Below are 23,776 nucleotides of genomic sequence, written 5' to 3' on the forward strand. Positions count from 1 at the left end.
AACCCCAACTGGCTGAAGACTTCCTGGAGAAGAGGCATCCCTGCTCTCTGAGTCCCCCCACACACTTCACCACCCTCTCTGCTTTGGCGTCTCCAAATCTCCTCATCCCGTGGGATATGGACACAACCGCCCGGAGATAGCGGAGCAGCTGCTGCTGAGGGACTCAGCTGCCGAATTTAGAGCAGTTCCCAAACAAACCTCACCGTGCAGAGGGAAACCCCTGGCAAAAGGAAAGACCTCTTCTGGCCTTTGGGTGAGTCACGTCACCTCTGTCCCTCCTGCTTTCCCTCCTGAGGAGTTGTCAGCTCCTGTTCCCAAAACGCTGCCTGCTGCAAGGACCCTGTGGCTGTGGCCTGCCTTGTTTTGTCCAAAGCTGTCTGCTGTTCCAGGGATGCCAGCAGCACCCAGCAAGGTCAAATTTAGTGCAAAGTCTCACCTTTTGGAGCTTTTCATGAGAGCTGCTTTGTGGACTTTTAAGGGACAAGGTAGAGAGGAAGTTTCCCCTCTTTCCTTGAAACACCGTGGAGGACTCTCAGCTCCAGGCAGCAGGGCTCTGCCCCAAGCAGTGCAAGGTCAGATGGAGCAAAGGGAGAGGAGAAGGTGAGGGGTAAACCTTCCTCCCTGTGGCTGTGACTTTCCCCAGGAGCTGGGCAGGGTCCTTGCACCCTAGGGATGCTCAGCAGGACACAGACCTGCTCCAGCAACCCTCCTCTCCACAAGGCTTCAGGAATTGCTCCCTGTTTACCTGCCCTGTGAGCATCTCCACCAGGCTCCACCCCCAGCGTCTGGGGGCACATCACAGGTGGGAGAGCAGGAGCCTGGCACGTCCCAGGGGATGTGCAAAGTAGCCACAGCTGGTTTGGGAGGGGGAAAATATCATGCATTTAATGAGCTCTTCAAGAAGAGGAAGAGAGTCGGGAGCGGCGGGAGAAGGGGGAAGTTTACAGACAGAAATGGAGATCTGGAGGCCAGAGGATGGCGATGGACCCAACCAGCTTTGGGGAAAATTGTCACCAGAGGTTTTGGCTCACTACCTGCTTCTTTCTACCTCGTTTCTTGGCTCTGTAAGTGGCAGATCCCTTTCTAGGTGCTGTGGGTTGGAGTAAGAACATCACCTCAAGTCACATAGGGTGTGGCTTCAGTTCCTGCAGCCAAGGGAAGGTGAGACGTGACCTTCTCCCTGCAATGCTTTGGCAATGATGATTGCCAAGGCCTCTGCTCCCCTTTAGAAATACCTTCTGCGTGATTTTTCAGGACCAGGAGGAGGATTTTGTTGGCTGGGCTGTCCTGCTGCCAGGCTGGGAGGCTCACCCACCCCGAGGCACCGCGCCGGTGCCAGCCGGGGTTTGCTTGGTCACCGTGTCCAGAGGCTCAAAGGGCTCGCACTAAACTACTGGATAAAAAAAAACACACCTAGATTTATTGAGCTGAAGTTCTGTAAGATGATGCAGAAGAGGCAGCCCCTGCTCTGAGCATGCTGGGAGGATGGACCGGGGGGCCATTCCCAGGGACATGCCGGGAGGGGGTGCCAGGGCAGCCTCCCCTGGAGCACACCGAGCACGCCGCTCTCCTACCGCTCCCTCCTCCCTCCCCACGTGTGCAGGGCAGGGCAGTGCCCCAGAAGAGAGACCAAAGTGTTCCCTGGACATTGCTGCACAATGGAGTGTTGGTGCCGGGGGTGAGAGGCAGACACGGGCAGGAGGCCATGGGATGGGGAGAGAGATGGAGACACGGACTGAGAGAGAGAAAAAAGAGTGATGGAGAGCTGCAGGCGGGCGGGACACGAGGGCTGTCTCGCTGCAAGGGCCCTGGCTCTTAGCCAGAGGCGTTGATGTACAGCTGGCTCTTGAGGATGTAGTCGATGACGGGCTGGCAGAGGTAATCCACGACGTGTCCATCCCCGTGCTGCAGGGCCAGTCTGGGGGCACGGGGGGAGAGAAAGGGGTCAGAGCCCACCTGGATGGGTCAGGTGTCCCTGTGAGGACAGTGGAGGGGCTGGCTGGGGGCACCCTGCTGTCCCCCTCGTCCCCCTGCATCACCCACCTGCTTTTGGTGGAGCTGACGACCGACATGGGGTGGTTTGAGTCATCCTTCACCACCAGGATGTTGTTCTGCAGGGGAAGGAGGGAAAAGAGGTGTGAAGGGATGGCTGGAAAGCGGGTGCCTGCCCCCCCCAGCCTCCCTACCCTGCTGGCCTTGGGGGGTGGCTGCGTGGTGGCTCATCCCACCCCACCCAACTCCTGGGAGCATCTGACCCCATTTGTGCCCCGTGGTAGAATTGCTCTCCTGGGTAGGGAGAGGCTGTGGGTCTTCTCCCAGCCACGTGTGCATCCACTCACTTTGTACTTGCGGAGGATGGAGGAGTGGTTCATGATCCGGTCGGGATCTGCTCCATCCCGGGGCACCACCACGATCCCGAACTCCCCGACGATCACCTCCATCTAGGAGCAACCCAAAGTGTGGAGAGCTTTATAATCACCCTGCACAAACCCTGCCACTGTCTGCCAACAAACCTCCCCCGACTCTGTGAAAGCTGGGCCGTGGTCTGGATGGAGATGGAAAGTGAGTTTGAGGATATGTCAGCAGCCTTTGGCAGAAACGTGGAATTGTCAAGGCAAGTGGTCTGCAGTGGATGAAATAAAAGGCACGGGGTTAAATCCTATTACTGGGTGGTGAATTCAGGCTTCAAGGAGAACTCGTGGTAGAAGGAGGTGGCAGCAGAAGAGGTTGCCTGAGGAGGAGATTTTTGCATCCTTTGTGCTGGGCTTCAGGACTTGCCTCATCTCGGCTTCTCCAGCCTTTCAGAGGAGACACCTGCCAGCTTTACAACTGCTTTACAAAAACTTAGGCCTGAAGATGTGGTGACTGAATTTAGAAATGGTTCAGAGGTTTGAGGAGGGAGGTCTGTGCTGAGTGCCTGATCCCAGTGAAGAGCCAGGGGAGACCCCATAGCCAGCGCTGCTCTGGAGCAGCATGTGGGTCCTTAACCCATCCTCTCTCCAGGGTTGGTGTTCTCCCATGAAAATGCGGCTTCTTCAGGCAAGGACCAACAGTAAAAGCTGTTGATTTGGCTCTAAATGTGTTCAATTTCTAATATCTGGGCAACTTCTGTAAATATCTTACTCCCTACCTGCACACCTCACTCTGCTGGGATTGGCATCTACTCGATTCTGGCTCCTTCCAAGCGGAAGCACAGCCTTGGGATGGGCTCACCCTGCATCCCAGGTTACATCCCCTGCGTGGGCAGTGAGTGGGAGCAGGGCTTGGGTCTGTGGAAGCCCTGTGGGAGTGTGCAGGGGAGGTCTGAGGGTCAGGGTTGGGAAGGAGGAGGCAGCAGGGCTGGTGGGCACAGCTCCTGCCATCCCAAGAGACCTGAGTGGCTCCTGAGAGCACCAGCTGTGGGAAGAGGAGGAGGAGGAGGAGGAGGAAGGGATTCTGGGGAAGAGGAGCATGGAGGGATGCCCAGCAGTGGTGACTCACATCTGCCTCGTTCCAGAGCCCAGGGATGCAGAAGGACTCCAGCAGGTCGCTGCCACAGAGCAGTAAGATGCGAAGCTCTGGAGAGAAGGAGAGAAGCTCAGAGGTTCTCAGGGAGCACGTGGGGCTGAGCAGGCACCAGCCCCACAGCTTGAGGGTTGGCTTTGCAGCTCAGCAAGAAAGCTGTGCCATGGGAGGGAGCTTTCTGCTCTGATGGGCCCATAAAGATTAATTTAGTTGCACAACTACTGGAGAAAAGCCATAAACCCACTCGGAGGGGTGGGAAGAGACAGCTACAGGGGAAGGTGCCTCGCTGTTTGGCATTTCCAGGTAGCCAAAGCCTCTGAGGTGCTGGGATGGTTGCAGTGCCAGGCTGTGTGTGGGCTTGCCTGTGAAAGGGGTCTCAAGGCCCCCAGCAAGCTGCCCCCACACAGAGGTGATGCATGTACCACATACTGGCTGATGGATGGTGGGGCCACGAGTGGGGCAGCCAGGTGGCCCTAAAACCCTTTTAAGGGCTTTAGAGGAAGGGGCAGCTGAAATCCCTCCTGCTGCCATTCAAGGCTTCTCAGGGCTGCAGGCATTGCCAGGATGGGGTGACACCACCATGGGAGGGCAAGTTTGGTGGCACTTGGGGTGACTGTCAGGGCATGATGGAGTGGCAGGTCTGTGCCTGGCCGGGGGCCGTGTCCCCACTGCTCCCTCCCATATTTCAGCTGCTGTCTGCCAGCAGGGCCGGGCTCAGCACAGTTAAGTGGTGCTCTTCTTTCACCTCTGAGCCCCAGTAGCTGGCACCAGGGTGAGGTGATCCTGTACCCTTCACTTGCTACTGGATCTGTTGTCCAAGTGGCTCCTGAGCCCCGGGGTGCTGGCCCAGGGGACCTGGGGGGCTGCACACTCACCGATCTCCTCATATCTCATCACTGTCCCCAGGTTGGCATTTTCATCTGAGAAAGGGAAGAAAAAGAGAGGTGCTGGTGCCTCTGGCCTGGCACAGAGGGCTGGGAGGAAGGCTGGGGGCTGGATTGCTACTGGACCTTTCCTCTACATACCCACAAAGGTGAAGCGCTCCATGGGCGGGCGGACGCAGCAGATCCGGCTCAGGCTTTCTCCCACCTTCCCCAGGATCTTTGCTAGAGGTGAAGGCAAATTAATTGGGAGAGAGGTGGTGCAATTAACCCATACAAGCTCTTCAGCCACTCTGCTTCTGCAAGGTGCTCCTGTGCAGGAACTGCTCCCAGCACCTCCCCACCACCTCCTCTCATGGTCTTAACTCCCCAGAGTGCTACCCTGTGCCTTGAAGGGACTAGCTGGATTTTAGCTGGACAGCCAAAATCACTAAGAAAATCACAAGATGTCCATTTTTACGGGACTTAAGTAATGCTCCCTCTTCTCCCTAGCTCATACTTCCATGTCCCATATCCCACTGGTTCGTAGGGGATCTGGCTCTGTCACCTCTCCTGCCAGTTCTTCCCTTGCATGCACCCTGTGGGTACCAGGTACCTTTTCCTTTAGCTGCTCTCGCTGCCTGGACATCATCCAGCTGAAGCCCAGTGAGATTTTACAGCCATTTGAAGCTGTTCCTGGCTCCCCTTGCTGTGCTGGATGGTGACTTCTCCATTGCAACCCCACCCCACCCTGGGCTTGGTGCACGGAGCCAGATGAGCCGCCTGTCCAAAGCCAAGGTGCTGGAGCCCTGATCCTAATGCTTGGCAGCCCTGGCTGGGAGGTGAGGGGTCAGTAGTCACCCCCCTCTCCCCTGCCCTGATGCCACCTACCCGCAGTGGGCTTGTTGGAGATGTTGTTGTTGTTCTGGTAGATGTTCTGCGAGGACTCGTTCTGGGGCTGGCCGATCACAGGGGTGATGGAGGGCGTGTTGACATTGGAGAGGATGCATCCAGTCACTCTCTGCAACGAGGGAGAGACCTAGCTGGAACAGTGTCTTCACCCCAGCAACCTCCCAAAACCTTTTTGTCCCCATATCGAGCCTCCCCACCCTTGGCTCAGGGTCATCTTCAGTGACAGGTATGTCCAAGCTCACTTTGGGATCCCCAGTCCCACGGGCCTGGGGCCAGCAGGACCGTGTGAATAATGACTTGTGACTGAGGTAGTGTTCACTTCTTGTGTGGAGCCATGAGGCTGGCAAGGAGCAAACATGTCCTCTTCTCCCTCCCAGTCCCTGCAGGAGAAGGAAAGCGTGGCCAGCGACTCCCTGGCTTCAGCATCGTGGTCCTTGGATGCACTGGGTGTTCTGCTGGGCTGGTAAATGCTGTGCCTCCTGTCTGGGCTGCCTGTAAGTTTGTGGGATGCTCTTTCATCCGTTTCCCATCTTTGGTTCTCTTGCTGTATCCAAGTGTGCCAGCAGCCCTGCTTCCCTGCAGTCACCAGAGGGCAGCCACCTTTTCCCGCGGCTCTCAGGCCTGCCTGGCTTTTCAAGGGACTTTTCCTCCCAGGGGTTTGTGCTCCCAGGGACTTCCCAGGTGCTGAATTTTCATGCTGAGTCTCTCCATCAGGTTCATTCAGTAGTTTTGGCTCAGCTGGTGAGTGGGGAGGCCCATCCATCTGCCCTTCCTCTCAGAGAGGAGCAAGCAGGCAGCATTAATGATTTGGCTTCACTCTGCCTTCATCCCTGCTCCCCTCCTGGTGTTCCTGGGTCCGGGATGGCTGCTGGCTCCAGCTGGAGGGCTCACTTTCCTTCCAGCATCAGGGCAAGGAGCTCAAAGCGGCTGTGACAAGGAATCTTGCACCTCTTCCAGGTCAGGATCTCAACAGATGTTCCTGCAAGTCTTCTCTCAGACGTGTTTTAGTTATCCCCACACCGGGGGAAGAGTAACCCCACTCCTGCACCCTCCCCACGCCCTCCCCCCTGGGTGCACCCCCGGGGTGGGGGCTGCCTCACCTTCATCAGGTCACGGTGGTGCTCCAGCACACTGCAGGTGGTCTGCCAGGTGTCCTGGTAGCACTCCCAGGGGTCCACCCTGCGGGGGCACAGCAAGGCAACAGCGTGGGCTGATGGCCCCCGGGCCTCCTGGCCGTGCCACCTCCTCCCCACCGGGCTGGCCAGCAGTGCCACGAGCAGCCCCTGTCGCTCCGCAGGTGTGCCATGGACCATGGCCTGCCTCCAGCCCTTCCACCCAGCCCTTCCCAACAGCTCTGGGCACCTGGATGTGTGCCTGGGCACCTTCTGCTCTTGCCACAGCAGGGTGGGCTCTGCCACTCACCTGATCCAGTCGGAGGACTGGACAGCCAGCTGGCACATGGTCAGGCGGTGCCGGCTCGAGACCAGACCCTGCGAGAGAGGGTGATGGAGGGACAGTTACATCACACCCTGGCCAGCCTGGGCTTGCAAACCTTCCTGGGGCAGAACATCAGGCTCACTCAGGTGAGACAGGCCAGAAGGATTCGTTCCTGCCCTCAGACATTTATTTAAGCTCCTGTTTGCTGGAAGGGAGGAGTTCCTGCTGGGCCTCAGCCCTGGCTACGCATGGGGAGGTGAGATTTGCTCAGCACCACCACTCCCAACTCTGAGCTGCAGCAGAGCCAGAGCTGGGGTGGTGGTTTCTCAATTAAATTTCTCCAGCTTTCAGGAGAGGAGGAAACTCTCCACTCCTAATTTGGAAAGTGCTTCTAAAGGGCCACTGTTTGCACAATTTCCATCCCCGCAGAAAAAAAAATTAAAAAATTGGCTTTGAAATAATTCAAACAAAACAAAAAATAGCTACCCAGCAAGATGGCCACCACTGTTCTGGGTGAGAACATTTCTCTGCTGTCTAATGCTTTGGTTGGTCGTAGGGCCTTGCTGTGGTTTTTATCTAAAGAGCAAGTGGTTTCATCCTCTCCCTCCTCTCCGAGACTTTCCCGTGGTCGGGAGCTGCCCCAGGCAGAAGATGGATGTGAAGGGACCACGGGTCAGGGAGTGCTGCCCAGTGTTCACCCCTGCTTTCAGAGACACCACTGCACACAGGAGGCAGAGAGGCAAAATGGGGACAACCCACCGTCTTCCCATAGGAGTCGTGCACGGGCGAGACGATGCCACCGATGACGATGAAGCGTCCGGTCTTGTGCAGGTAATCCCGGGCTCGCTCTGCAGGGGGGAGGACAAGGAAAAAGGTGCAGGGTGGGGGGTTTAGCTGGACCCACCGAGCGCTACAACACCCTGGCACCCACCAGCCATGCCCCAGCCGGTCCCTCAGCAGCCCCACGGCTCTCACGCCGCTCCCTGCCTGTGCCACAGCACCGCGTGCCGCCCACGCCAGACGGGCTCGCCAGGGTCCCTCTGAGCCCGATGCCCATTTCTCAGGCTGGCATTTCCAAAAGGTGACATCCGAGGATAAAAATACTGGGGAAGGGTTGCTAAATTCACATCGTCTCCCACGTGCCCACCCCAGCTGCTGAGACAGTAGCAAGGAAAAAGGAAGATGGGAAAGGTAAAAGCAAAAAGGGAGATAAGATTGATGAGTCATTAGAAAGTCATTAGAAAGAGCTTTTTTTTTTCTTCCAAGCAGAGGATCTGTAAAATATTTTGCATTTGCAAAGAAAAGGAATATTTCTGAAACTGAGGAGATTTTGGGATCTGTCAGCCATCCCAAAATGTCGGTGTGCATCATATTCTTCAGCTGCCCTGCTCAGGGGCTGGCACTTCCCCAGCGGATGCGGAGAAGTCCTCCCTGAAGATGCAGCAGCAGTGGGGAGGCAGTTTCAGGGAGCCTTCCCTCCCCCTCTCCACCTGCACCCAGCCCCAGTGGTACCTCTCCTCAGCTCCCATGCCCTCACTTCTGCTCTGCTTCAGGGCAAAAACTCAGCTCCAAAATTATTTTAGAGCTCCCTTGCAATGGCTTGGGATGGATGAGGAGCACTCAGGGGAAGCGAGGGGGGCTGAGCAGGGCTGGGAGGTTGGGTTGTCTTGGGGACAGACTTTTTATTAGGGCCTGCAGCAATAGGGCCAGGAGCGATGGTTTTAAATCTAAAGAGGGTCAGGTTAGATTAGATACATGGAAGAAGTTTTTTACTCAGAGGGTGGGCAGGCCCTGGCACACGTTGCCCAGAGAAGCTGTGGCTGCCCCATCCCTGGAAGTGTCCAAGGTCAGGTTGGACAAGGCTTGGAGCACCTGGAAGGTGTCCCTGCCCAGGGCAGGGGGTGGAATGGGATGAGCTTTAAGGTCCCTCCCAACCCAAACCATTCCAGGATTCTGTGTCGCTTGGGCAAAACGAATATTTTTTTTTTTCTGAATTTTGACATTTCTACTGAGGAATATTGTTCTGCTATCGTGTCAGCTAAAAGTCAATTAAGGAAATATAATTGCCATGGACCTTTTTTCCCCCCCTCGAGGGCGTTGAGCAGCCCCAGGCCTGTGTGACAGCCTGTGGATGATTTGCCAGCCTCAATAAAACCTCTTCCTCAGACTCACCCGAAATCCTCACCCTGGCTGCCTTCCCAGCTCTTGTGCCCTGGGTGTACCAGCCTCCAGAGAGGGAAGAGCAGGCTTAATCATTTGATAGGTGCAGGGAGTAAAATTCGATTGCCTGAATTAGATGTACCAAAATTATCCCTCCCCGCCCTCAAAATCCTGGGGGAGTACATGCAGAAAAACACAGTATTTTTGGGTGAGTTTTTTTCTTTCAGGGGCAGGGAGGACCCAAGATTTATTGGATCAGCATTTACCTTTACATTATAATGCAACTTAAAATAAAAAGTAAATTCTCTAACGAAAAAAGATGCCGTTAAGTTTTAAATGAACACGAACACATCCTTTCATTTTTCCCTGCTTTGCTCTGACTTGATTTTTACTTGCCAAAAGAAGATTAAAACCACTGATCTGTTCATCTTCACATAGGGCACCTCTATAAAGCTCTCTCCTAAGACGACTGAACAACTTGCATGTAACCTGGGATGGCTGATGGTATTAATTTGCCTTGAGTCTTTGGTGGCTGTTCCCCAGAAACATGTACAGCTAAAACCTGGGATCTGCATTTTCAAGACTCTGTTGTCTACCTCAGAAACAACAAACAGAAATTAAATTAGATATGAAAAAAATATAAACGTATGGACCAGGAAATCCTTGTGAGGGAAGTATTTGGGCAGAGGTGGGCTGTGAAGCAGCAGTGTGTTGTAGGGAACGGAGGCCTGAGCAGGAAAGGGAAGACCGGCTTTCTGCTCCTGCCTTGCCTGTGACTTGCAGAGCACGTTTTCACATCCCAGGCTGATCCATTCTCACTTTTTTGGGGGCAGAGCATGTCCCTTTGCTTGCAGGGCTGTGTCCATCGGGCGGCTCCGCTGTCTCGCCTGTCTGTGTGGCTGTCAGCTAAGCCAGACCTTCACAGCCATCCACTTCAAAGCTAAAGCCTTTCAAAAGATTGCATTTTCTTAAATGACATGTCAAATCCTGTTTGGAGAGGAGCTGTGGGGCTGGCACAGCGACAGGAGCAGCCGCCCTCACTGCCGGGATGGTGGCAGAGGATTTGGGGCGGGTGGCACCGTGGCTTCAGCGTGGCACAAGTGAGACACTGAGGTGCTGTAGCACGTCCAGAGAAGGGAACTGAGCCAGGAAAGGGTCTGGAGCACAAGTCTGGTGAGGAGCAGCTGGGGGAGATCAGTCTGGAGAAGAGGAGGGACCTTCTCACTCTCTACAACTCCCTGGCAGGAACCAGGTGGGGGTCGGGCTCTGCTCCCAGGGACCGAGGGACAGGACGAGAGGAGGTGGGTTTAGATTGAATATTAGGAAAAATTTCTTCACAGAAAGGGTTGTCAAGCCCTGGCACAGCTGCCCGGGGCAGTGATGGAGTCCCCATCCCTGGAGGGATTTAAAAGCCCTGCAGATGTGGCACCTGGGGACATGGCTTAGTGGTGGCCTTGGCAGTGCTGTGGGGACGGCTGTGACGTGGCTCTGTGTGAGGAGTTGGGCAGCAAGGGCAGGGAGACAGGATGGGGGTCACAGCTGGCACAGAAAGGGCAAAGTGGGTGAATCTCCTGCTGTCCTTGGGTCTCCCAACCTGGAAGGGGGGCTATGAATGGCATGGGGCTGAGCTGAGGAGCTTCACACCCCAGCACAGCACTGGTCATTCTTCTGGGTTTCTTGAAACAGGACTAGGGGTTTGATGGGTCATTGCTTTGAACTGCTGTGGCTGCTTTGATCTTGCAGTGCTTTCTCCAAGCCCCCAGTTCCATGTTATCAGAAAAGACCTCTTTTCACAATATTCACTGCATCTCTTACACAAAACATGCTGCTTGTGGGTATCAGGTTCATGGTCTCCCTGCAGGCACCAAAGACACTGCAGTAGCTTTGTACTCTGGCCTGTTCATTGTCCTTCAGCTCAGCCTTCTGTCACGGCTTCCCAACCCTTTCCCAGCCCATTTCTTGCCTGTTGGACGCTTGTGACGTCCAGAGACCCCCCCTCGGGTATTTTCATTTTTCTATGAGTGCTTTATACCCTGCCACACCAATGCAAGGATGTTGGCTTTGGAAGAGAAAAGCTCGTTCCTTTTCCGGTGTAAATTGTCTGTAATGCTCCAGGCGGCCTCGATGGCTTTTAAACCTTGCTGACATCAATAAACTCCCAGTGCTGGCCCCTGCCAAGACGTGCATTAGCCCACCGGCATCGCCCGGGCGATGGGAAGCTCTCAGCACCCCGGCTCTGGCAGCTGCTGGCTGACCTTAGCCTGGCTGTGCTGGGGAAGGAGTGGACAGGGGTGACACTGGCACTGGTGACACCTCCCCGCTGCCCCAGCCCAGCTTTGCTCGCCTGCCCTGCAAAGGCACTTCAGATATTTTTGGCTCTGCTGCTTTCCTTGTGAGATGACGGTGGGGAAACACCAATCGGGGGATGCACTCCAGGGCTGCAGAAATGGTAAGTGGGGAGGTTGTCCAGACTGAATGAAAAAATAGCATCTTCCCTCCCCGGTAGGAAATCAGTCCTTATTTAGGAGATGTTTCTTTTGGAGGTTCTCCCCGAGTATATTCAATCACAACGTCTCAGCTCCTCTGGCGCTGCTCCATCACCTAAATTTACTCTAATGAAACCAAATATTCTCCATGTTCAATTTTTCAAGGTGCAATTTCAGATTTTATTTGCTTCGCCTTTGCACCGGGGTCACCTGCACCTCCAAGATTTCCTTTTTCCTTTTTTTTTTATTGTTTTGTTTGTTTTTACAGAGTAAAGCCACCAGCCAGCTCTGATTGATGCCCTTTTCCCCACGGGGGTTGAAGCTGCAGCTCACCCACACCCTGTGCCAGCTCTCCAAAAACACGCTCAAGGGTAAGCAGGGAGGCAGGTTTTGCACAGCCCTAATCGCTCTTCCCCGAGAGCTGGGGCAGGGAATGTGCAGAGCCACAGGTGATGGAGAAGGCAAACCCACTGCCCAGGTGTCTCGTTTTTGTTCCAAGGAATTTGGCCCCCCACACCCTTGGATGGGAGGTGGGATGTGGCCGTGAGGTGCCGGGGGCAAGGCAGGCGCTTCCCCACCCTCCTGCAGGGGAGAGTGACCCAGATATGCCAGCACACTGTGTTTTATTCCCAATCCACCAGCACTTGCAGGACTTAAATGGTGCTTCCAGAGCCCAGCTTGGGCACAGAGCCAGCAGTTACTCTCAGTCTAACTCAGTGATGTCTCTGTGTGTATATACATATATATATATATGTATATATAAATCCTCTGAATATCAAATCAGGGATGTATTAATCAGAAGGTTCCACCTCTCAAAGCCCAGCTCCCCTGCCTGGCAGTTCTCTTCCCCACTCAGTGTCTCCACACCCCCATCACCCACAGTCACACCTTGGTTAGAGCTGGGAAAACCACTGGCCCCTCCCTTCCCCGAGCTTCCCAAAGGGACATTTCCACTGGAGCAAGCCCTGACTGCTCTTCAAGGGAGGTTTCTCCTGTAAGCAGAAGCAGGAGAGTGGTTCTTCACCATGGGGTTGGCCCCTTCCAAGGCAAGCCTGGGGAGATCCCGGAGTGTCCCACTGACCCACATAGCCTGTCCTGCCTTGGGCTCGGTGTCTCTTAGACAATCTCAGTCAGGTTCCCAGGAGACTTCTGGTTGGTGGAAAAATCCCATTAAGCCCCCTAACGCTTAATGATTTTCATCTGCGAGCTAATTGCTCTATTCCACACTTTCCCCCACCCCTTTAGTCCATTGCTGCACCCAGGCACTGTAGAAAATAACAAATTTGGGAAGGATTTCCGTGCTAAAATGTCTTCAGCTGTTGCTGCACATTTGTTTTACTGGCTTTTCATAGGCACAAAATACCAAATACCTCGAGACTGATGGTGGAAGTGGAGGCTGGGAAAGGCCTCGAGAAATGGTGCTGCAGCATCTGACCCTCCCATCTCCCAGCCCACCCAGGTCCCCACCAGAGTCCAGCTCAGAGCCACCCGAGTGATGACTAACGAGACTCATGCCATCACCATCTGCTGACCACTCGTGGCTTCACGGCGGAAAAGCGAAATTAGATGTTTAAACAAACTAAAAATAACAAAAGTAGGAGACTTGAGTCACAGTGAGCTGACCCAGAAACAGCAGAGCATCTGCTGGAGACCCAACTAGACGGGGCCTGGGCAGGGGGCCTGGCTGGTCCCAGGTCATCTGGGTTTCTTAGATGAAGCCACAGAGGAACAGCCTATTTGATATCATTGAAATTTAAACTGAGGGCATCCTATTTTTCCCCTCTTTTTTTTTCCACAACTGGGGTATTGCAAGGGCCAGTGGGTGTGAGGAGTTACGCAGGAGCCCAGTAAGAAATCCTCCAGGTCCCAGAGCTTGGGAAGAAGCATCCGAGGAAGAGCCCAGCAAAACAACCCCCTGGAGCATCCAACCCTGCTGCAGTGGAGCAGGTGGGAGCAGGCATTATCCATCAGGTGAGCAACATGAGGAGAAGTACAGGTGCCTTGAGATGAAGCTGCCACCAGCTCCTCCAGGTAGGGACTGGACCCCCTTTTCTGTCAGGCAGGTGATGAGCACAGTGCTGTCACTGACACCACTGACATGACTTATTGCTCGGAGATCTCCATCCTGGCATCGCTGGGAGAGCAGGAATGTCCTCAGCACCTTGCTGGATCTCTCCTGGAGGATGGGCAGCTCAGTCCTGACAAGGCTGCCTTGTTAAACACCTCCACATGGTATTTAACACCCAGAGCTACTGCCTGGGCATCTTGGAGGTTTTGGGGCTAACAAGGTGAGGGGAAGCATCTAACAAGGTAAAAGCAACTCTTGGCAGGTAAAAGGCCAGGCCAGGCTGGGTGGGGCTCGGAGCAAGTTGGTCTAGGGGGAGGAGTCCCTGCCCACAGCAGTGGGGTTGTAACAAGATGCTCTTTAAGTTCTCTTCCAAACTCTTCTGTAGTTCTAAAAATGGATGATGAAGGTGACTTCACCTAAAGGAGGAGTTTTGTTGAGCTCTCTGCTTGCTTAGAAGCCCTCAGAGAAGGATTAAGCATCTCTAGGTAAGATGAGTGTGTGCATGGTGTTGAAGAGTGAAAGGCCATGTTCCTTTCCCTGTCTGGTGCAATAGCTGTGACCCCACAGCTCAGCAAGGGCTGGGCATGCTGCAGTGGGGTGCAGGGTGGAGTGACTTTCCATCTTCCAGTGTAGTATTTTCCTTGTTTTTTTTAGAGAGAAATGTGCTAAAATGTGGATTTGCCAGCGCTTGGTATAAAATGCCCCTCTGAGCACCGGGAGCTCTTTAAGTACAAACCAGGGGAGTGAACATCACTTGAGGCTGGGCTGGGAGAAAGTGGTCAGAGTGATTTTGGTTGAAGCCTGTCTCTCCTACGGAGTTTTTGAGGCTAAGAGCTTCCAGCTGGTGTAAAGAGACAGAACATGCCACCCACAGTAAAGCAACATCAATTTGTGGCACGAATCTGGCCCAGAGCTGGCATTCTGAGGTTGTGTCTCAGCTTCAATAACAGTCTAAATATCAGGAGCAAAAATAAACTGTTTGGCAAGCAAAGGGGAGGGTATTCCAGATAGTCCTGATTGCTCCATTTTGAACTGATTTTTATAACCCTGGGCCCATGGATAGACTCACACAGGGCAAGGGTAGCAGCAAAAGGCAATATTTTCATTGTGCTACCGTGGTTTTGTGTTTGGCTTTCATCAGGATGTGGGTGGAACATCCAAAATAGGACAGGCACCTCAGTGTGCATCCCTGGAGAGGTCCTGGTCCACATCTCAGCCAGGGAAATTGGTATCACTCAATGCCTTAAAAAAAAAAAAAAGAAAAAAAGAAAAAAGAAGAAAAAAAAAAGAAAGGGAAATAAAGCCCCACTGGATTTCCACGCTTGTTTTCCACTGCCCTGATTTCCCCGTGGAAGCGCTCCGTTTGTTTTGATTTCCGAGCCGTTGTAGCACATCAAAGGCAGTGCTTTGTACGCCCCGGTGTGTGTGCCGTGCTGCTCCCTCCGGCTGACGCGGCGGGATCGCAGCCCCGCCAGGAGCAGAGGATTTACGGCCCTCGGTTCCCTCCGGAGTAGGGATGGGGAGCGTTTTCCTGGCAGCTCTTTGCTGGTCTTGGGCTGCCTCCACGTGGGGAAGGTTCAAGGCCCTGTTTCCCCCCCAAGAGAAGCATCAACGACATCTTTGCACAAAGCACAGGTTCCAGAGGCAAAGCTACACCTTTCAGCACCCCAACTCAGCTTGTGCTGGGAAAACTGGATTTTCTGCTTCCCCTTGGCAGTAAACCCCAGGGAAATGTCATCTCCTCAGGGAAGGCTTAAGCTCAATTAGGGGCTGTTGGATTCTCGATGAAAATGGAAACCTTCGTGGAGCAGAGGCTGAGCAAGTCCTTCCTTGCCTGGCTCAGAGAGGGGATCTCCACACATCCCACGGGGACCTTCTCTGCCTTTGCTTCCCATTCCAGATCCAAAAGAGACTTATCTCAGTTCATCATCTTCTCCTGGGGCAAGCCCTACAGCGGCTCTTGAAAATACATATTACTAAAGACTCTAGGTTTCTCTGTTCCCAAATATTAATTTAGCAGTTTTCTGCTGGTGTGACCAAGCAGCTCAGGCTTACTGAAAGAAACCACTTGATGCTGGAAGGGAGAGGCAAAAAGAGCTCCTGACCTGGGCTGTCTTCTCTGGACGTGACTGCACACTATCAACATGTTTAAGCAATGCTGCTTTGAGGGGATAAGATCTGTGTCCTGTCCCTGGTTTGTTTGCAGGGCTGTGATGGACACTACAGGCTTTCTCTGTGCAGGGCACTCTGGAAATCCAGTCCTGCTCAGCTGGACACTGGTGGCACCTTGGGACTGCTCAGATTAAGGTGTTATAAGTGCCAGAGAGGGAATGCTCATCTCAAAATCCAGAGGTGACCTCACCCTATTTCTATCTTGGGCTGATTTTTGTTTTCTTAGAGGTTGTTGAGTCTTTCTGTTTCTCTCTTGAATGAGGTTGTAGCACTGGATTTCTCACTGCCAAGTTTGTTTATAGTTGGTGGAAGTAAAAGACGGTAAGTGGCACATTTTGGGAGGTGGCATTGTCATAGAAACAGTGTGATGCCTCACAGACCGTAATAAACACTGCTAAATATTTAAGAGCTTATAAATGTTTTAAAAGAATCCCTGAGTAGTTATTGATGGGAGTTTAATCTCGTGCTTGGGAAAACTCCTCCTCGCTTTGGGTCACAAAGAGGAGAGGAAATGCTTGAGAGGCAGGAAGCTGGTGATAAAGGCCATGAAAAAAGGAGTCTGTACAGGGTGCAGTGATGGGAATGTGGCATTAATGGCACATAAAAGAGCCATGGGTGCTGCAGTCCTGCCTGTGCCGCTCTGTCCTCCTGGCACAGCACCCAAAGATCTGCAGTTTCAGCGTGTTTTGGGCAAGTGCTGGGCTGGGAGTCGTGTGGGTGACTCACCCACCGCAGCACAAGGCTGGGCTGAGGGGTCTCACTGCCTGCCCTCACGTCGAGCCAGGAGCACCCAGGGGTGGGCACAACCTGCCTTCCCAGACCCCTTTGCACTGCTGAAAGGTTTCAGCTGTTTTTCAGGTGTTTTCTGTATGGCAGTGCAGGCTCCTCTGCTGCACTACCCAGAGGTGAGCACGGGTGCTCCAGCTCTCCTTGGCCGATAAATCAACCCAGGTGTTGTAAGATCTGTCCTGGCTCTGCCCCCGGTCGGGTCCTTGCTGGTGCTGCTGTGCCCCACCACTGCCAAGCCAGGGCTCAGTCAGGCTCTCCCTGTCCATCAGGTCCTGCCATTACCCCTCCCGCTCCATCGATCGCTCCAGCTGATTACGCATTCTGATTCCAGCCCGGAGATGAAATGGAACTGGGAGGCAGCCTCGCAGGGGCCCAGACTTCTTACTCATGTTGCAGACAGCAGAGCAAAACCTCTCTCCAGCTCCTGACAAGCTTTTGTTGGACGTAGGGGGGGGGAAATTTTGCTTCTGGACATTTGCAGATGTGCTCCCGTTTAAGCAAAAGGGGAAAGAGTGAGCTGTCACTCTGCTCAGGCATTTCTCCCAGCTCCAGCCCAGGCAGAGACGCTCTCATTAAACTGCTCTGCAGTTCAGTCATCTCAGTCAAACAAGAAAAAGTGATTCTTGAAATCCAGGATGTTAAACAAAAGCCTCAGCTCCTGCCTCTTCATCCCTCTTTACTCCCAGAATTCCATCCCTCCATCTCAAACCAGTCTTTGTGGGATGCAGCAGCTCTCAGTGCTGCTCCTCTACAAGGACTGCACTGGATCATCAAAGAGCAGCCTGCTGGGATTTTTAATTGCTCAGATTTTCTTAAGGAGCCAAATGGAGAGTTTTACTTCTGATCGCGGAGTCTTTCGTTGTTTCCTGTCGGAAATGGCTTTTACCCAACTGTTGGTTGGGATGTAAACTCCCCTCAATAACAGATGCATGTAGGATCTAGGGAAAATTTAATTTAAAGTAGACGAAAAGGGAAGAATAGGGGAGATTTGCTGACTTTCAGGATTCAGCTCATCTATGAGCAATGTTCTTCTGAGCAAGTCCAGGTCCTGGCACTGTTTGAAATGAAGCAGGTGGGAAACTCTACGGCCAAACACGTCTGAGGTACCGAGACTCCCTACAAGAAGGGCACAACTGAACATCTCACAAACCCCTTCCTCCTGCAGGAACGTGCCTGGAGCAACCCTGTGAGCCAGCACAGAGGAGATGAGAGGCAGGACACAGGCAGATGGTAAGATACAATTAAATTGCCTCTTTGCTATTGAATGCTTGACAGTGCCCAAAAAATAGCTGTAAAAAAGTCCTCTGACAAACAGTAATGCCCCAACTGTTTTTTGGGGGGGTGTTACCCAACCTGCTGCCTCTGAGTGCAGCTCTGAGCATCCCCATGGGCCACAGAGTCCACATGGCTGGACCTCATGGGCACCAGGAGAGGAAAATATAACAGCTGAAACCTTCCTCTGCAAGGGCAGGGATGTCCCCAGTGAAGTTCTGCTACTCAAAGGTTGATGAGAGAAGGTGGAAGAGGGGATGGAGGGGTGATCCAAACCCTGGAGATGAAGCTGTGTCGGGCTGCTCTTACAGCTGGGCAGAAATAAAACCCTGTTTGATCAGCAAGGCTGTTTGATTGAAGCCAGAAGTCTGCACATGAAAGGATGGGTTCTGAGGAATTTCAGAACTCTAAAAAGGCAAGGAAAAAACTGTCTAATGTGCCAAAATGGGGAATGTGGCAATTACATAGAGGCCTTTTCTTCTGTGATTTAAGAAAAATGAATTAAAAGATATTGAAACGCTACATCTTGATGGACCTGATAGCATGTCTCCCCACCAAATCCCTCATTTCTGTCTGCAGAAATCCTCAGAACAACCCTCTGATTCTCACATATCCGTGGCACAGTACGAGCCTATTCCCCTGCAGAGCTATGAAGAAGCTCATCTTGGAGTCTTCCTTCCAGCTCCAGCACTTTATTGGCTCCCTCTCCAGTCCTGGAACACACAAACCCTGGAGCCTCTGACCTTGCTTGGTGATGCCTTTTTAATCCCAATATTTTATCCAAGGCCACCTTCAAACTGAACCACGGGGTGGGGGGTGGGGGGTGGTTTTTTTTTTGATTGAAAAAAACGTGCTTTCTGCCTTGCTCTGCAGAGCTGCCCTTTGGGTTTCAAGCTCTCGAACGCCGTTGTGTTGGGGCTCCCTGAGCTGGGCCGAGGTGTGGAAATGATTTAATTGTCAAAGCAAGCACAGGCTCGTTGTCTGGCAGGGGGCCAGCACAGGCATTCAGCACATTCAGCAGACCTGCAGGGATTGGGTTTTGCTTTTGACATTGGTCCCTTGGCTTCTGTCCTTTGGGTGGCATCCTTTGCACAGGGAGGAAGCGGGAGGCAAACTGTGAGGAGGCCAAGATGGAGGGAGATGTCCTTTAGGCAGCAAATCCCGTGTTCCCGGGGGAAATCCAGCGTGGGGATGCCTGGGAGAAGGTTCCCCTCCTGAGCTGGCTGCAGGGCGGTTTCATTTCAGGGGAAAGGCCACCAGTGTTCGTGTCGAGCTTTAGAAAGAGCCTCTCCCCCTGTCTCTCCTCCTGCCTTATCTCCCAGCCACGGTAGCATCCCAAGCTTTTCCTTACAGCCACGTAAAGCTGGAAAATACAACTCAGATTTGTGACTCAGAACACACCTATCTCTCCGAGCACAGCAGATACCACAACTAACTCTGAGAGTTTTCGGGACTGTGTGGGGTGTTCGTGTCAGCCCCCTGGTGAGGATGGCTGTACAGCCCTGTATCTCACCTACTTTTTTTTTTGTTACGTGTTGTGTATCTTATGCTGAGTATTAATTTACATGTGTGATACTCATTTTATACACACAGGCATGAACCAACTTCATCTGGGGGGCCCCAGAGTTGTTACTGGCAGAGGATGGAGGGAGCCTGCTGTGGTAAGTTCAGTTCCACACAGACACAAAGGTCAGTGGTGCGTTGAATTGGCAGATTTGGGGTTGTAGGAAGGATCCCAGCTTTCTGGAAACCCAAGGATAATGATGAGCCTTAAATTCACATGACTGGTGGAAAGAATGGCCCAGTGGGAACCTTTCCCCCACTAGAAGAGAATTCCACATAATTAGCCCATCTCCTATTCAGGCAAAAAAATCCTATGGGAAAAGGTTGGCTTTTGGCCTGAATAAAACATGGTAAAATCCATAGTGAGAAAAATGATGGTTGGCATATAATGGTACGTCTGCAGTGACATACCCGTGCAAATACTGCACTTCCTTCTGTCTTAATTAGTGCCATGTGTTAAAGAGATAAATTTTAATCTCTCTATGTTAAGCAAAAAGTTCTCCTATCGGGCTCTCAAAGACCAAAGTATTTGTTTGAATGATAAAAACAAGGTTTTTGCACAAACTCAGCTGTTTGAAATGCAACATTTCCGGGATGGAGCACTATTTTGATTGAACTCTACAGCACAGAGCTAGAAGAGTAACACACATTTTGTTTGAGATTCCCATGGCTTCATGTAATTATTATTTTAGACCTGGAGGGAAGTGTTCCTCAAATAAAAATGATCAGGGATTTAGAAGCCAAATTCTGTGTCTTTTCCTTGTGGAAGTCTCATTTGTCCCTAACAGGTATCTCAAGACTTATATTCCAGGATTTCTACGGGATGCATGCATAGAAAATTTCTACATCAAGCCATCCTCTGAGCTAGAACATGTCCTCCTGAAAGAAGTCTGAGTGTTCATTCACAGCCTTCAGGTGATGGAGAATCCATCGGGTACCCAGGCACTTTCTCCTACTCCTTGATTTACCTTCACTCAAACCCACACACCATATTTGCAGTTTGAAGTTGTGCAGGATCCAACCCTGCTCCTGGTGTGTCACCAGCCCTAATTCTGCTGATTAAAGGAGCCCCCTTCCACCAGATGTCACATATCCCTTCCCCAAGCAGATCAAGTTGCCCCTTTACATCTTAAAGGGTGGATCCAGACTGAGCCTCTCTTGCCACAAAGCCTGGCTTCTGGAGCCAATGCAATTCTTGTCACTGCTCCTCCAAGAAGGGTTTTGCTGATGCTGTCCATGGAAAATAATACAACCTTTCTTCCTCTGCTTGATATTCCCCTGCTTGTATCTACAAGGAGCGCATTTGCTGCTGTATTCCCAGCACCACACAGAGTTTGCATTCAGTGGGCTGGGTACAATCCCTCCTCAGTGCCTGACACCGTCGCTGGTTGGCAGAAGACATTTGCCTGTTGTTGATGTCGGATGTGCGTTCTTCCTCGCTGGACATATGACTTTGCTGTTTGAACAAGCCCTTTTCACCAAACACCCCGAGCCAGGCAGCACAACTGCCTCATTACCAGCCTGAATTGCTGTTCTGACCTCTCTGGGGTCACAGGCACTTTTTTTCCAGCAGGGATTATATATTTCCTTTCATGTCTTTGATAAAGATACTGAACAGCACTGAGCAAAAAAAAAGAAAATCTCATTTCGAGTCTATAAGAATACCCACTGCATACTAATATCTCACCAATCTTGATTTTCTAAAATATCTTCTTACTGGTTTTTAGTCCACTGAATATGGGCTGCATTGATATTTTCAGTATTACTTAATCAAAATAGGACCGAAGGCGATTTACAGAAATCTGTTTCATCAGTGGTTGGCTTCTATCCACCAAGTCCTTGTAATTTCATGTAATTATTATTTTTATTTTTAAATACATCCTCTTGATCCTTGTTGGTAATTTCCTTTGGCTTAAGGAGTAGGATTTTTTCTGAAATATCAGGTATGTTGTTGCCCAGGACTACATTTTCCAGGCACTTACGAAATGGGATAACAATGTGATCATCTGCATCTAGAAAGCCGTCATTTTCCAGCCTCCTGCCCAACTCGTTATGGTCTACAAAAACAAGGTCTGACGTAGAAATACCCCGAGCTGATTTTCAATTATTTTTGTGCTTTAAAAACTTATGTACAGCTTTTAGAAACCCCAGGGATGCTTCTCCAGCGGCAGCACAAGACCTTCGGCATCTGCTCCCTCAGCCTCAGACCTCCTATCAGACATAAAGGATGGATCCTGTCTCTACACTCCGAGAAGGGATATTAGAGGAGCTAATCTTTCTGTTCTCCTTTTTTTTTCAGTGGTCTGCAGTGGACACTTCACCCTCGCAGGACTCCTCCCCACCCCAAGCGAGTTGCTGTTTGCATAAGGGATCTTCAGGCATTTCGAGCTTTACCCGAACCGTCAGTATTTATGGTATGTCAGACTGCCTTTGATGGAGATTGCCCTTCCTCCCTCCCTTTCTATCTCTCTCCCCCTCCCTCCCTCCCTCTTGTCTTGCCTGAGCAGACTGTGGCGGTGATTTTACCATCCCCATCATCTGTATCATAGCACGGATGCTCGGTAATACCCATCATCTCACACGAACACTTCCCATTCCTCACACCCGGTATCAATCCAAACGTCGGGTGCTCCGATATCTCAGTTAACTGCCTGTATTTCTGTTGACTTTCGGAGCCTGGCTGTGGCTGCCTGGCTCTCTGTCCTCCCCGGCCAGAGGAGATGGAAGCGCTGCGGCGGCCGCAGGCTCGCAGAGCCCGGGGCTGAGCGGCGGGGGACAAACACGGCCAGGACCGACCCCGGGGGGTGCGGAGCGGCAGCGTGACAAGGGGGGTGTGCAGAGGGGCGAACCCCGCTGTCCGAGGGGGACAGCCCCCAGGGATGGGGGGGCCAGGTCGGGGAGGCCGGGGCGGTTCAGCACCAGCGGCCGCGGACAGCGCCCGGCCCCGCCGCTCCGCGGTCCCCGGGAGCGGGGCTGCACCCCGAGCACACCCCGACCCCCCTTACCCCCCATCCCACCGTGGGGGGCAGCCCCCCGGCCTCCCCCCGCCCCGCCCCGGCGCCGCGGGCACTGACCGAACATCTGGATGTGGCCCTTGGTGATGGGGTTGAAGCTGCCGCAGGCCAGCAGGATAACGTGGGTCTTGGTGGTCTCGGTCATGGTGCGGCCCTGCCCGGCCCCGCCGCGGTCTGTGGCTCGGTGCGGCTGCGGGAGGGGGGAGGAGGGAGGAGGGATGGAGCGGGGCCGGGCGGGAGCGGGGGCGGCGCCGCGGCTGCGGGAGCGGGGACGGGGCCGCCCCTCGCCACGCACGGCCCGGGGAGCGCTCCCCGCGGGGACCCGCACACGCGTGGGGGCACCTAAACACATGGATGTGCGTGTGCGCGCCCCCGCGGGCACACATCCACCCCCAGGGGCGCAGAGAGGGGCACCCGCCCTGGCAGAGACTCGCCGATCCTCACATCCACATGTGGGCACACATCCCACGTATGGACACACATCCACATCCCCTCTATACACACGCACACAGAGGAGCACCAGTGACCCACCGGCATCCCCAGGACTGAGATGGAACAGGAAGCTTAACCTGGAGAAGAGGAGGCTCAGGAGTGACCTTGTTGCTCTCCACAACTCCCTGAAAGGAGGCTGCAGCTCTGCTTACAGGAAACCAGCCATAGAACAAGAGGACATCGTCTTCAGCTGTACCAGGGGAGGTTCAGGTTGGACATCGGGGAAAATTTCTTCACAGAAAAGTTGATTAGACATTGGAATGGGCTGCCCAGGGAGGTGGTGGAGTCACCAACCCTGCAGGTGTTTAAAGAAAGACTGGATGTGGCACTCAGTGCTCTGGGCTGGGTGACAAGGTGGTGACTGGTCACAAGCTGGACTTGATGATCTCAGAGGTCTTCTCCAACCTAAATGATTCTGTGATATGCAAGACTCAGTGTTCATGAGCAGCTGTGCTCTGTGTGTTCCCCCACTCCCGCTTAGGAGATTCCAGTCCCTTTTCTGGAGTCCCATGGGGAAACTGGCTTGGGGGGCTTCAGCTGCACCTAACACCTCCATTTCACAGTCTGAAGAAAGCCAATATAAAATAGATAAAAAGATCCCCTGGGAGATGTAGGATCTATTAACAGAGTGATCCTCTTTGGTATCAAGCTGGCTTGAAACCCACTGGTGTTTCATAAAATCCTAGAATGGTTTGGAGTTGAAGGGACCTTAAAGGTCATCCAGTTCCACCCCCTGCCATGGGCAGGAACACCTTCCACTAGACCAAGGTGCTCCAAGCCCCATTCCACCTGGCCCCAAACATTTCCAGGGAGAGTTTGAGAGCTCACAGCCCCCTTTGAATAGGCTTTGGAGGCTGGGGATCAGGAGGGAAGCAGGCAGAGCTGCCAGAGTTTAAACAAACCATTAAAACCCCCAAACATTTCAGTGTGGAAAGAAGAAACTAGTTTACGTGCATTAGTCAGAGGTTCTTACAGGCAGGGAAAAAAAACAAACCCAAACTAAAATTACCAGGACAATATTCTAAAGTAGGAGAAAAAAAGGTGTTG

General features: G+C 52.8%; 2 protein-coding genes across 3 annotated transcripts in view; both read right to left on the bottom strand.

Annotated features, from left to right (window-relative positions):
* ZBTB37 (zinc finger and BTB domain containing 37) overlaps positions 1-23,776 on the bottom strand; it is a 331,509-nt gene that overhangs the window by 165,723 nt on the left and 142,010 nt on the right. The gene's annotated exons all lie outside the window — the stretch shown is intronic.
* NMNAT2 (nicotinamide nucleotide adenylyltransferase 2) lies at positions 1,399-22,460 on the bottom strand. Its single transcript, XM_050307403.1, has 11 exons — positions 22,298-22,460; positions 7,473-7,561; positions 6,699-6,766; positions 6,377-6,455; positions 5,256-5,385; positions 4,530-4,610; positions 4,380-4,424; positions 3,481-3,557; positions 2,340-2,441; positions 2,044-2,111; positions 1,399-1,918 (listed from the first exon to the last, which is right to left on the bottom strand). The coding sequence occupies exons 1-11, from the start codon at positions 22,380-22,382 to the stop codon at positions 1,816-1,818; spliced, it is 927 nt and encodes a 308-aa protein (XP_050163360.1). The 5' UTR covers positions 22,383-22,460; the 3' UTR covers positions 1,399-1,815.

This window comes from Myiozetetes cayanensis, unplaced genomic scaffold, assembly GCF_022539395.1.
Source record: "Myiozetetes cayanensis isolate MyiCay16 unplaced genomic scaffold, myiCay2020 scf12, whole genome shotgun sequence".
Taxonomy (NCBI): Eukaryota; Metazoa; Chordata; class Aves; order Passeriformes; family Tyrannidae; genus Myiozetetes; species Myiozetetes cayanensis.